Source organism: Eleutherodactylus coqui, chromosome 1, assembly GCF_035609145.1.
Source record: "Eleutherodactylus coqui strain aEleCoq1 chromosome 1, aEleCoq1.hap1, whole genome shotgun sequence".
NCBI lineage: Eukaryota > Metazoa > Chordata > Amphibia > Anura > Eleutherodactylidae > Eleutherodactylus > Eleutherodactylus coqui.
In genome coordinates, this window is record NC_089837.1 from 42,878,302 (window position 1) to 42,892,620 (window position 14,319).

At 47.0% G+C, this 14,319-nt stretch overlaps 1 protein-coding gene across 1 annotated transcript in view; it reads right to left on the bottom strand.

The window, feature by feature from the left end:
* LOC136616003 (zinc finger protein 850-like) overlaps window positions 1–14,319 on the bottom strand; it is a 134,465-nt gene that overhangs the window by 19,365 nt on the left and 100,781 nt on the right. Inside the window, exon 15 of the mRNA XM_066594195.1 lies at window positions 2,295–2,455. Within this exon, the coding sequence (XP_066450292.1) occupies window positions 2,295–2,455 (161 nt within the window). The remainder of the gene's footprint in view (window positions 1–2,294; window positions 2,456–14,319) is intronic.

The following is a 14,319-nucleotide window of genomic DNA, read 5'->3' on the forward strand; positions in this document are numbered from 1 at the left end:
GTCGAGAAACAACAAAGGTGGGAAAAATGGAAAAGGTCCTTGAAAGTATTAGAACAACTCCAAGTATCGCGCTGTTATGCTCCCAGTTCTCTTTCAGCTGCTGTCAAAAGGGAAATACACATCTTCTCTGATGCATCAATGGAAGCCATAGCCGCAGTGGCCTATCTGAAGATCTCAGGAGCCAACAATGAGCTACACTGTGGATTCGTACTAGGTAAGGCCAAACTAACCCCAAAACCTGCGCATTCCATACCAAGACTTGAACTCTGTGCAGCCGTGCTAGCAGTAGAGATTGCCGAAGTGATAAGGGATGAAATGGACGTCGCATTTGATTCATTCACCTTTTACACAGACAGTAAGGTTGTTCTCGGTTATATACACAACCAAACAAAACAATTCCACGTGTATGTAGGACACCGAGTAGAAAGGATCAGAAGTTTCTCCACCCCTAACCAGTGGCATTACATCCCCACAGAACTTGATCCAGCTGACCGGGGAACAAGAGCCGCACCAACATCAAATCTGCTAGACCACATATGGTCTTCACCTCCAAGTTTTCTATACGAAGATCCATGTTTGTTACCTACCAATGCCATCTATGATCTGGTGGACCCTGCGTCTGACAAGGAAATCAGAGCCCTAAGTTCTACACTTTACACTTCCATAACTTCTAAGGTGAAGCTGAAGTCACATCGCTTTGAGCGTTTCTCGACATGGAGATCTCTCGTGCAAGCTATTGGCAGACTAATTCACATTGCTCAGTGTTTTGCAAAGAACGCATCATCAAAGTGTAGTGGTTGGCATATGTGTAAAGCACACCCTACAGTAGCAGAATTTAAACTAGTGCTTTTTCTTCCAAGGCAGGAAGTCACCTGAGGAAGCCATGATTATCCTACACAGCTCATGGCGGGGAGCATATCACCGCAGACTGCAACTGAGAGAACCTGAAGAAGTCCACCTCTGGATTACTTTGCCACAACAGTTGACTTGTTCATTTATTATTGCTGTTCCATTTGTTTATTTGTTTTTTAGGTTGAACAAGAATTTCTGGACTTTGAAGGACATTATGTCAAAACAGTATTCAGTGAAATCTAAAGATTTCAGACGGGGAGTGTCATGTCTCACCTACCTGACTCTATTCATTGACATGTATAACCTGTACTGTATCTGCAAGTTTTTGCCTTCTTTAGTTTGTCCCTCCTGGTTCTCTGTACCCCCTGTGTTGCATAACCCTTCCCTTTCCTCCTGCTAGGGAGTTTCCTGTCTATAGCCTATGTGTTAGGTCTCCACTCTGTGCCTTGGCTAATCATCATTCTTTTTACCTACTGCTGAATGTGCATTCTACAAGATTTCTTCCTGAATAAACCCTGGAATCTTCTCACATGCCTCTGCAGTCGAGTTGGATGCTGTCTGACAAAATATACCTGCTGTGAGTACTGGTCCATAACTACAAAAGAAGTTAGTTCAGCCGATATGCTTACAGCCATGTTATTGAGTCAGAATACTCCAGGCCAAATTTGGCCTTCTAATTTTGTTGATTCTCAGCTGACCTTTTGCTCATCATTACAAGGAGCCTACTTACCATTCTCATTACTCATACAACATTACTATTAGTTCACTGTTTACCAGGATACAGAAATGACCATATTTTTTTGGCCAATCTTCCTTTTCTGATGTTCAGTTGTTTTGTTTTCCCTCACTTGGAAGCGGTTACACAGGACACTGGGTTGTTCTTATTAGAGATAAGCAAACTTTTGAAACGTCTGGTTGGTTTGAATAGGAAAAAGTTCAGTTCAGTCTAAATTAGTTCGCACCAAATATTCATCAATACCCCTAGAGGAAGAAGATCAGCGCTTAGCAATGTTGCCTTGCAGCATTGGGGTCCTAGTGACAACATCTGTATAGCACATTACATAACTTTATATGTTCTGTACCCATTTGGTCTCACAATTTTTAAATTCACCTATTAGCATGTTTTTGGAGTCGGGGGCAAAACCAACACAAACACATTGAGAACATACAAACTCAGTGCAGATGTTGCCCTTGGTCAGACTTGAACCTAGGACTACAACCCTGCAAGGCCACAATGCTAACCACCAAGCCACCATAATTCTTCTTCTGCTGTTTGGCCAGGACGAACTACCTGTTCAGATAAATGCAGGAAAAGTTCAACGTGAAATAGGGTTCTACTGGATCGGGTTGCTCAACAATACTTCCTAGAATGGATTTGCTCTTTCCTTAGTCTGACTCGTTACATAATACCATAAAGGTGATAGAAATACAGAAAAGTTTACCTCTCCGGTCAGCAGGTAGATGATCTCCAAGGTGATGTTTAATATTCTCTTGGTAATCTCACTGCTGTTCTTCTCCATCCTCGGTGGGTCATTCATGAGGACCATTTTGGATGAGGACATGAGAGAACTGGAGGAACTGGAGGGTTCTAGTGCTGCCGGCCCTTTATGAGAGAAGGAGAGACTCTAAATCATACTGGGACATCATCATGTGTGATATACAGTACCCCCCTTATAGAACATTCAGAGAAACGGGGTCTTCAGAGCCGTCACCACATGTATGGAAACAGGTATTACTAACCTAGACATACAGTACAAGGCAAATTGACATTATATGTGGAAAATGTCTGATAGATATGGATACTCCCTCCAGTGCCCATATCTACATCCTTAACCCCCTTTGGTGAGGCGGCCACCACTTCCAGGCAAATTATGAATTTAGGCAACTGTTGAGCAGATAAAGATGACCCCAGAGGCGTAACTTAAAGCTCCTGGCCCCCAATGTAAAATCTGGAACAGGGCCCCCAACTATAATGCTCTAGTCATAGTACTGGGCTCCCTATATGGAGTAGAGAGGCCTTATGGGCCCCCTAAGGCTCCTGGGCCCGGGTGCAACCGCATCCCCTGCATCCTCTATAGTTACGCCCCTGGATGACCCGACTCATTACAACCCGACACATGGCTGATACTGAGGAGGCAATGTGGCTGTCAACTGTAGATGGCTTTTGGGGGAATACTACTGCTAGCATCTAAAGGAACATGGTACCCACTATGTGATCAGTGCTTAATGGGAACTTTGAGCATGAAAAGAGGTTCTGCAGCAGCTGAGGTCTGCATTATATGTAAAGGGAACCCATCCCGATGAACATGCCGTCTGATCTGTCAGCCTTCTACTATAGAGCAGGGGGAGCCCAGCAGATATATTGTTGTGTGGGGGATATTCCGTATCAGCTGGTATTTAACCCCTTCCTGCACTGTACATTTATGGCGCTGGCGGGACGCACCTCCCACACCGTGGTATAACGGTACACTGCGGCTCAGTGTCCGTGCCGCCAGCAGCCGCTGTCACATAGCGCTGACACCCCGCTACAATCATGGGGATCAACACTCGCTGGGCATTACACGGTTTCCATGGTAACAATACCGCCGAGTGTCCAGCAGCGACTCCCCGCGCCCGATGACGGATCAGTAGGACGGTCTGACCGGAGAACACGTCACATTTATCACCCCGTGTGCGCCGCCGCTTACTGTGTAATTTATGGCAGTACTGAAAACATGTACCATGTCTGCGCGCTCCGCAAGACCTTCTCTGCAACAACCCCTCCGGCGTCTCTTACCTGCCGGCCGGAGTCACACGCAGGGGTCTGATACTGTAATATAATGTAGCTGTATATGTGTATATATATCATCTGGCTGATAACAGAGACAACAGCAGGGATGAGGACCTGCTACACTGCAATAGGACCTGTGATGATGTCACCACCATGTGATGAGTACATAAGGGGGCGGAGCTCAGCAGTGAGGAGGAGGAGAAGTGGTGGCTGAAGGACCTGTGATGATGTCACTGTCATGTGATCAGTATTTAAGGGGGCAGAGCTCAAGATTGGGAAAATGATGAATCAGTGTGTTTAACCTATTCACCACTGTGCTGTGCTGTGCTGTTACCATGAAGTTCTTCAGGAAGGGTGCTGATGCTGCCCCGGTGTAGGAGGTAGCAGCAGCGGGTTATTTCCAGTACAGTTTACACATATTTGTATGTACTATTATACACTGTTTCATACAATCTTGTACTTGTTCTTACATTCTGTAAGGTTCTTCCTGTGTCAAACTTGAGGCCCCTAATCCGAATCCAACCTTCCTTGTCTTTTTATGTGGCCCGCAACGAGGTCTGGACGCTGAAGGATCGGCTCTCCACTTTTGCAGTCGGCATTTGGCGTAATATGGACCAAGATAGGGCACGCTGTGATTTTTTCCACCCATATCTGAATATCCCAAAAGCAAATCAATGGTGTTTATGCTGTCCGTATCCTATAGTGAATTATCAAGGAGTGAGCGGCCCTGTTGCTTAGCTGGGTATAAAAGGTAGGTTCTGTTCCCAGACTGTGTAGTGACTGAGAAGTTTTTGCAGAGAGCCTTGTGAGGAGTGAGATGGCCCAGTGCTGCTGGAGAGCTGGGTTTTCCTGTGCCGGAGAGAGTGCAACTCACATTCCTGGAGTGCTGCCACTCAATTGTTTCAGCATGAGAGCTACAGGGAGGTCTGTCAATTGATAAAGGAAACTCGATCTGCAATTACCTACTGCAAGTGCTGAGCTGTCATCAGAAGAAAGACCACCATTGAGACTAACAGTATCCAGATATTCACATTTCTGTAGTATGAAGTCGTGAATACCATCACCCAGGATCTTCCCCAGTAAAATGTATTATTGTAACATCATCTTCACTTCACAACCACCCAAAGATACTGTGTTAATAATTTGGTCAGGGAACAGTGTGTTGGGACTCAAATCCAGGATCTCATGTGCTCCAGGCGGCGGCTCTTCATGCTAAGCTATCCAGCTCTCTGGATAAGCTTTCTTGCTGAATCCTTGCAACTGATCTAGTTCCTGATTAGCTCCGCCCTATTCTATGACTGGACTCCCTATAAAGCCTAGCCCTTCCACTCATTCCTTGTGTGATTATTGTACTCCCAGCCAGTAGTTAAGCTCCACCACTTGCCTGTTCCTCCATACTGCGATCTACTAGTACCTGTGTACTGACCTCAGGCTTCCACTGACTTCGCTACCTGCCAGCTCCTCCATACTGCAAACTGCTACAGAACCAGATCGTTACCGAATAACCACACCCAAAATGGAGTCTGCTGTGACCACCTTGAGGAAACAGGATATTGAGCTTTAAGAGTTTTGTGCCACCAAACAGGGAAAGGTTTCTGACCTACAAAGGGAGATAGGTGGTTCACAGGAGCAACTTCTGGAGTTGCGCAATTCTGGTTCTGCTGTTTGCATGGCACTGCCCATAAACGTTGCTCGGGATTGACTGAGGGTTCCTTAACCCGTGGCATATCTACTTCCAGATGCAATCTACTCCATTTAGCAGTGACAGAAAAAGGGTATTTTTTTACATCAACCTTCTCACAGATGAGGCGCTTGCATAGGCCTCGCCTTATGTGGAAACAAACAGTAACCTCCTTGACAATCTCAATGCCTTCACTACCGCTATGAATCAAGTCTTTAAGGACCCAAATTGCTGTGCCACAGCAGAGGATAGGTTACATATGGCAGAATTTCATTGCTAGGTGACTGATACCACATGGAACCTAGCTGCCCAAAAGTCAATTCCGACAAAGATTATCTGAGCCAATGAAAGAGGAGCTTGTTCAGAGTTGAGACCCTTGACAATTTGGAGGACTTTAATCGGTTATGTATTTGAATTGATCAGAGACTTACTGAACATAAAAAGGAGAAGCTGTGGGTATTTGGGAATCACCCCATCTAGTCTTTCAGTCAACCAGCATTTAACACCGAGCAACCGATGTGTTTCAAGATTTTTTTGGATCAATTTGTTGTTGCTTACCTTGATCACATTCTTAGATTTTCGGACAGCTTGGAGGAACATTGCAGGCATGGCCAGCTACTCTTGGAACATCTCCAAAGGAATTATCTTTATATCAAACTGGAAAAATGTGAGCTTGAACAAATCAGGATCCAATATCTTTTGGATTGTATAATCTCCCCAGCTGGTCTGAGTACGGACCCTAGCAAAATTAAACCTGTGGTTGATTGTCCCACTCCAAGAAAACTAAAAGATGTTCAACACTTTATAGGATTTGCGAATTTCTACCGGAGAGTTATAAAAGACTTCTCAAAAATTATCTTACCAATCACTTCGCTCACAAAGAAAGCCAAAACATATTCATGGTCTTCAGAGGCACAGGGTGCCTTTGAAAAACTAAAAGCTCTATTCACTTCTATACCAGTACTGGTTCATCCAAATCAGGTACTACCCTTTGTTGTGGAAGTGAATGCCTCAGATTCTGCTGTGGGATCTGTCTTGTCTATACGAATCGGAGACAAGATGCAACTGCACCCATGTGCATTTCTGTCTCATATCATATCACCTGCTGAAACAAACTATGATATTGGAAGCAAAGAACTATTAGCTATTAAAGTTGCCCTTTCCTAATGGAAACATCTTTTGGAAGGTGCCAATCATCCTGTAGTAGTCCTTACTAACCCCAAGAATCTAGAGTTTATCCGCACGGCTAAAAGACTATCGGAAAAACAAGTACTTTGGGCCTTGTTTTTCTCCAGATTCAATTTTATCATTTCTTATTGGCCTGGTTCAAGAAATGGCAAGGCTGATGCCTTGTCCAGGATTCTTACTGAACCAGGGGAGGAGTCTAATACTGACTGTACCCCCAAACCTTTCTGGGAATACTTGACTCAAAAGAACTCCTAAGTTCCAAGATGGGTACCAAAATGACCCCGTTCTCAATCACCCTTCTAAGGATGAGCATCTCTCTTTTATGAAGGGGTTTTGGATGCAGGAAAATAGACTGTATGTTCCTGATTTTGTTCCACTTGAAGTCCCTAATCTAGTCCATGAATCTAAAAACTTACTGGCCATCCAGGAGTCAGGAAAACTCTGGAATTACTGCTTCATTCCTTTTGGTGGCCTAATTGTAGGAATGTGAAAAAATGTATTGCCTCTTGTGTAAAGGGTGCACGAAATAAGACACCATGATATTCTTTATTAGGAATTCTTCAACCACTTCCAGGACCATACAGGCCTTGGAGATCAATATCACTGGATTTTATTGTGGGTCTTCCCGCTTCTAAAGAAATAACTGCCATCCTTGTGGTGGACCAATTCACAAAAATGTCCCATTTTATTCCCCCCAATGAGATTCCTACAGTTGAACAAACTGCAGAAGTAATAATCAGGGAGATATTTAGGCAGAATTGCATTCCTGATAATGTAGTTTCTGATAGAGAGATTCAGTTTACCTCGAAATTTTCAAAAGCTTCTGTACTGGGCTAGGGATTACGATTTACCTGGGACTCTTGAAAAATACCTCTGCTGTTTCATTTCTTACCTCCAGGATGATTGGGTGGACTACTTACCTACAGTAGAGTTTGCCTATAACAACTCCAGACATAATAATAATAATAAACTTTATTTGTATAGCGCCAACATATTCCGCAGCGCTTATAGTTCTACGTCCCAAAGATCCTTTTTTTGTTCTAACCTTGGCTTATGTCTGGTGTTCATTCCTGACCTTCCCATGAATACTACCACCCCTATGGTCAATCATAGGCTGACTACATTATGGGAAACTCAAAAAAAGCTGAAAAATATGCCACAAAAGACCCAAGAACGCTACAAAAAGGCAGAAGATGGAGCTTTGGAGCGTCTCCCTATCTTCCAGGTGGGTGATAAGGTGTGGCTGTCTACTAAAAACTTAAAAATGAATTTGCCCTCTCCCAAATTGGAGCAAATGTTTAATGGGCCTTTCCAGATTTCTGCAAAGGTGGGCCAGGTCACCTTCTACCTAAAACTCCCTGGCAGACTTAGAATCCAGTTGGTGTTCCATGTGTCACTAATCAAATCATTCAAGGAGAACACATTTGCTGGAAGAATTCTTCCACTAGTATGAGTCCAAGGAGAGAAAGAATATATGGTGAACAAAATTCTGGACTCGAGAATGTGCAGAGGTAAATTGCAATACCTGGTGCAGTGAAAAGGCTATGGACCAGAGGAGAATTCATGGGTGAAAATTTCCATGCCCCTAGGCTCACTGCAGATTTTCATGGGAAATATGCAGGAACACTGACTCCTGGAATGTCCTGAGGCCATTCTGGAAGGAGGGGCTACTGTCAGGACTCAAGCCCCGGAGCTCCTGTGCTCCAGGTGGTGGCTCTTTGGGTAGAGCTATCCAGCTCTCTGGATAAGCTCCCTTGCTCCTTGTTCCTGATCTAGTACCTAATTGGCTCTGCACTCTTCCATGATTGGACTCCCTATAAGGCTTGGCCCTTCCACTCACTCATTGTGTGATTATTGTGCTCCCAGACACTGTAAGCTCCACCACCTGCCTGCTCCTCCATACTGCAAACTGCTACTACCTATATACTGACCCCTTGCTTCCACTGACTATGTCAAGTGCCTGCTCCTTTTGTACTGCTAACTGATACTACCCATGTGCCAACCTCTGGCTTTCTGACTACGCTACAAATCTGCATCGGTTACGACAAGAGACTCCTACCCAGAAGCAGATCATTATACAGTTACTACATATTTCTGTTAGCAGATTAAGTAATTTTGTTAACCAAAGTTACTGCTAAGACTAAGTTACTTCAGAGGAGACTCCTATTTGCAACCAGCAGCTGTGGAACTATTTACTCCTGGCTAGGGTAAAGCATTTATTGACTGTGATAATATTATGCATATGATATAGAATTAAGGACATCTTAATATTATGGTAAGGTAGGAAAAACCATGTGCTTCTGCACTCATACACATATCTGTGTAAAACTGCACAATTGTGGTTTATGCTAACTGCATAAAAAATGCAAGGTTCCTAGCTCAGGTTTGATCAATACATGTGGGCCCATCTGCCATGTCCAGGCAACCCTTAATGGATGGGTGCCTATAAAGCTAGGAATCCATTCATTAAAGGGATTCTGTCAACAGGTTGATGAAGTTTGACTCTTAACTGAGCTTTGAGTTTTGCAGGCGGGTTGTGCTAGATTCTCCCTGCCTGCATCATGCAGACTGAAAGCTCTCTCCCCGTTTCTGTATAGGGAGAAGACTGTCACTAGCATGGCCTGCCTCCATGACTTAACGCTCAGCTCTGAGTCGAACGTCATGAAACTGGTAACATAATCCCTTTAAGGTTTGCATGGATGCGGCAAATTGGACCATATGTTTTGATCAAAATCTGCTAAGAACCTTGCAATTTTATGTGGTTACTATATACAACAGTTGTGCAGATATTAAACGTCTGCTGAAGCACGTTTGTTACTGAAATTCTCACAGCTATGGCTTATGTGCACCTTCATATTTAATTAATTTGTTTTTGTTGCATATAGTTAACGGTTTACATTGGATCTACATAAAATATTGTACGTCATTGCCATATTATTCCTCTTTTACATTCAGTAGCCCCTCAGTAACCACCCATATACCTTTTTACAGCGGTCACTAATAAACTATATTCTGATGGCACAAATTTTTAAAGTTCTTCAGCACAATACCAGTATGGATCTTCAATGTTAGCAGAAACACGGGCACCTGTTCTAACAGCAGAGATGAGACAGAAATCGCCGATCCCCAATGTTTAACGCTTTACATGCCATGGTCAATGTGACCACAGCATGTAGAAGGCTGACAGAGAGAGGGGGCTCCCTCTTTCATCCATGGGACCCCTGCAATGTGATCACGATGTCCCTATCTGCTGCTACGGGTCTGCCATCTATAGTGGCCTGTAAGGCTCAGACTGGAGTATTGCAGTGTATTATATCAATGATCAAATGTAGTGCAGATCACAAAATAGTACCCATAAAAAGTATTATTCATCCTGAAAAAATAAAATCAAGCAGCACCATTGCCAGAAAAAAACAATGTTAGCAGACCATGAATGTGCACATCTTTTTTAGAAAAAGTATCAAAACTAGAGATGAGCGAACGCGTTCGTCCGAGCTTGATATTCGTGCGAATATTAGGGTGTTCGGGATGTTCGTTATTCGTAACGAACACCATGCGGTGTTCTGGTTACTTTCACTTCCTTCCCTGAGACGTTAGCGCGCTTTTCTGGCCAATTGAAAGACAGGGAAGGCATTACAACTTCCCCCTGCAACGTTTAAGCCCTATACCACCCCCCTGCTGTGAGTGGCTGGCGAGATCAGGTGTTCGCCTAATATAAAAGTCGGCCCCTCCCGCGGCTCGCCTCAGATGCGGTGTGAGTTAGATGAGGGACAGTGCTGTTTATACCGGAGCTGCTGTAGGGAAAGAATTGGTAGTTAGTGTAGGCTTCAAGACCCCCCAAAGGTCCTTATTAGGGCCACTGATAGCTGTGTGTTGGCTGCTGTTAGCAGTGGGATTTTTTTTTTTCTCAAAATCGCCTCTGCAGACCGTTGCACCTGGCATTAGGGACAGAAGTGCTGCATAGGCAGGGAGAGTGTTAGGAGTGAGTGTAGCCTTCAAGAACCTCAACGGTCCTTTCTAGGGCCATATTTATCCGTGTGCAGTACTGTCCAGGCTGCTGTTAGCTGTGCTGCATTTTTTTTGGGCTTCTCAAAATCGCCTCTGCAGAGCATTCCACCCTCCATTGATACTGCAGGGAAAGAATTGTATAGGCAGGGCCACAACACAGTTATTATTCATAGAATATACGCAGTGCTGCCTTTTGGTGGGAAAAAACTGAAAACAAATCTATTTGTCCAGCCTCTGTCCGTCCTTACGGGCGGTGGAGACGTGTGAGCTGCGTGAAGAACAGTGCTAAATCATACGCACCCAGCTACGCTTTACTGCTGGCTTCGCCATTTGCTTTCCTTAATTGGGAAAAAAAATACCTGCTCTGCCAGAGTTATAATAACTCTGCTACCCTCACGTTCTGTGACACATAAGCAGGGACACAGCACAGTTATTAAACTTCTCATGTTCATAGAATATACGCAGTGCTGCCTTTTGGTGGGAAAAAACTGAAAACAAATCTATTTGTCCAGCTTCTGTCCGTCCTTACGGGCGGTGGAGACGTGTGAGCTGCGTGAAGAACAGTGCTAAATCATACGCACCCAGCTACGCTTTACTGCTGGCTTCGCCATTTGCTTTCCTTAATTGGGAAAAAAAATACCTGCTCTGCCAGAGTTATAATAACTCTGCTACCCTCACGTTCTGTGACACATAAGCAGGGACACAGCACAGTTATTAAACTTCTCATGTTCATAGAATATACGCAGTGCTGCCTTTTGGTGGGAAAAAACTGAAAACAAATCTATTTGTCCAGCCTCTGTCCGTCCTTACGGGCGGTGGAGACGTGTGAGCTGCGTGAAGAACAGTGCTAAATCAGACGCACCCAGCTATGCTTTACTGCTGGCTTCGCCATTTGCTTTCCTTAATTGGGAAAAAAAATACCTGCTCTGCCAGAGTTATAATAACTCTGCTACCCTCACGTTCTGTGACACATAAGCAGGGACACAGCACAGTTATTAAACTTAGATAATTCATTCACTAGAGGCAGTGGGGCCTTTCGTTTTCCAAAAAGGGCAAAAATTATATTTGGCCTGCAGTCTTGCGCCAATTTATTTCCTGCCTGTGAAATCAAATCACTGGTAATACAGCATGCTGAGGGGTAGGGGTAGGCCTAGAGGACGTGGACGCGGCCGAGGATGCGGAGGGCCAAGTCAGGGTGTGGGCACAGGCCAAGCTCCTGATCCAGGTGTGTCGCAGCAGACTGCTGCGCGATTAGGAGAGAGGCACGTTTCTGGCGTCCCCACATTCATCGCCCAATTAATGGGTCTACGCGGGAGCCGGTTATTAGAAAATGAGCAGTGTGAGCAGGTCCTGTCCTGGATGGCAGAAAGTGCTTCGAGCAACCTATCGTCTACCCGCAGTTCTGCGCCGTCCACTGCTGCCAATCCGAATCCTCTGTCTGCTGCTCCTCCTTCCTCCCAGCCTCCTCACTCCACTACAATAACACCTGCTCAGGAGCGTGAGCACTCCCAGGAACTGTTCTCGGGCCCCTGCTTAGATTGGGCAGCAGCGGTTCCTCTCCCACCAGAGGAGTTTATCGTCACTGATGCCCAACCATTCGAAAGTTCCCAGGGTCCGGGGGAAGAGGCTGGGGACTTCCGCCAACTGTCTCAACAACTTTCTGTGGGTGAGGAGGACGATGACGATCAGACACAGTTGTCTTGCAGTGAGGTAGTAGTAAGGGCAGTAAGTCCCAGGGAGCAGCGCACAGAGGATTCGGAGGAAGAGCAGCAGGACGATGAGGTGACTGACCCCACCTGGTGTGCAACGCTTACTCAGGAGGACAGGTCTTCAGAGGGGGAGTCAAGGGCATCAGCAGGGCAGGTTGCAAGAGGCAGTGCAGTGGCCAGGGGTAGAGGCAGGGCCAGACCGAATAATCCACCAAGTGTTTCCCAAAGCGCCCCCTCGCGCCATGCCACCCTGCGGAGGCCGAGGTGCTCTAAGGTCTGGCAGTTTTTCACAGAGACGCCTGACGACCGACGAACAGTGGTGTGCAACCTTTGTCGCGCAAAGCTCAGCCGGGGAGCCAACACCAACAGCCTCACCACCACCACCATGCGCAGACATATGATGGCCAAGCACCCCGCAAGGTGGGACAAAGGCCGTTCACCGCCTCCGGTTTGCACCCCTGCCTCTCCCCCTGTGCCCCAACCTGCCACTGAGATGCAACCCCCCTCTCAGGACACAGGCACTACCGCCTCATCTCCGCTGTCCTCGGCCCCATCCAGCAGTGTAGTTCAGCGCACCGTTCAGCCGTCGCTTGCGCAAGTGTTCCAGCGCAAGCGCAAGTACGCCGCCACGCACCCGCACGCTCAAACGTTAACCGTCCGCATCGCAAAATTCATCAGCCTTGAGATGCTGCCGTATAGGGTTGTGGAAACTGAGTCCTTCAAAAGTATCATGGAGGCGGCGGCCCCGCGCTACTCAGTTCCCAGTCGCCACTACTTTTCCCGATGTGCCGTCCCAGCCCTGCACGACCACGTCTCCCGCAACATTGTGCGCGCCCTCACCAACGCGGTTACTGCCACGGTCCACTTAACTACGGACACGTGGACAAGCACAGGCGGGCAGGGCCACTACATCTCCCTGACGGCACATTGGGTGAATTTAGTGGAGGCTGGGACAGAGTCAGAGCCTGGGACCGCTCACGTCCTACCCACCCCCAGAATTGCGGGCCCCAGCTCGGTGCTGGTATCTGCGGAGGTGTATGCTTCCTCCACTAAAGCACCCTCCTCCTCCTCCTCCTCCTCCTCTGTCTCACAATCAAGATGTGTTAGCAGCAGCATGTCGCCAGCAGTCGGTGTCGCGCGGTGTGGCAGCACAGCGGTGGGCAAGCGTCAGCAGGCCGTGCTGAAACTACTCAGCTTAGGCGATAAGAGGCACACGGCCCACGAACTGCTGCAGGGTCTGACACAGCAGACCGACCGCTGGCTTGCGCCGCTGAGCCTCCAACCGGGCATGGTCGTGTGTGACAACGGCCGTAACCTGGTGGCGGCTCTGCAGCTCGGCAGCCTCACGCACGTGCCATGCCTGGCCCACGTCTTTAATTTGGTGGTTCAGCGCTTTCTGAAAAGCTACCCACGCTTGTCAGACCTGCTCGTAAAGGCGCGCCGGCTCTGCGCACATTTCCGCAAGTCCCACACGGACGCTGCCACCCTGCGCACCCTGCAACATCACTTTAAGCTGCCAGTGCACCGACTGCTGTGCGACGTGCCCACACGGTGGAACTCTACGCTCCACATGTTGGCCAGGCTCTATGAACAACGGAGAGCTATAGTCGAATACCAACTCCAACATGGGCGGCGCAGTGGGAGTCAGCCTCCTCAATTCCTTTCAGAAGAGTGGGCCTGGTTGGCAGACATCTGCCATGTCCTTGGTAATTTTGAGGAGTCTACCCAGGTGGTGAGCGGCGATGCTACAATCATTAGCGTCACCATTCCTCTGCTATGCATCTTGAGAAATTCCCTGCAAACCATAAAGGCAGCTGCTTTGCGCTCGGAAACGGGGGCGGGGGAAGACAGTATGCCGCTGGATAGTCAGGGCACCCTCCTGTCTATTTCTCAGCGCGTACAGGAGGAGGAGGAGGAGCATGAGGAGGATGAGGAGGAGGGGGAAGAGACAGCTTGGGCCGCTGCTGACGGTACACCGGCTGATTGCCTGTCATCCTTTCAGCGTGTATGGCCTGAGGAGGAGGAGGAGGAGGAGGAGGAGGAGGATCCTGAAAGTGATCTTCCTAGTGAGGACAGCCATGTGTTGCGTACTGGTACCCTGGCACACATGG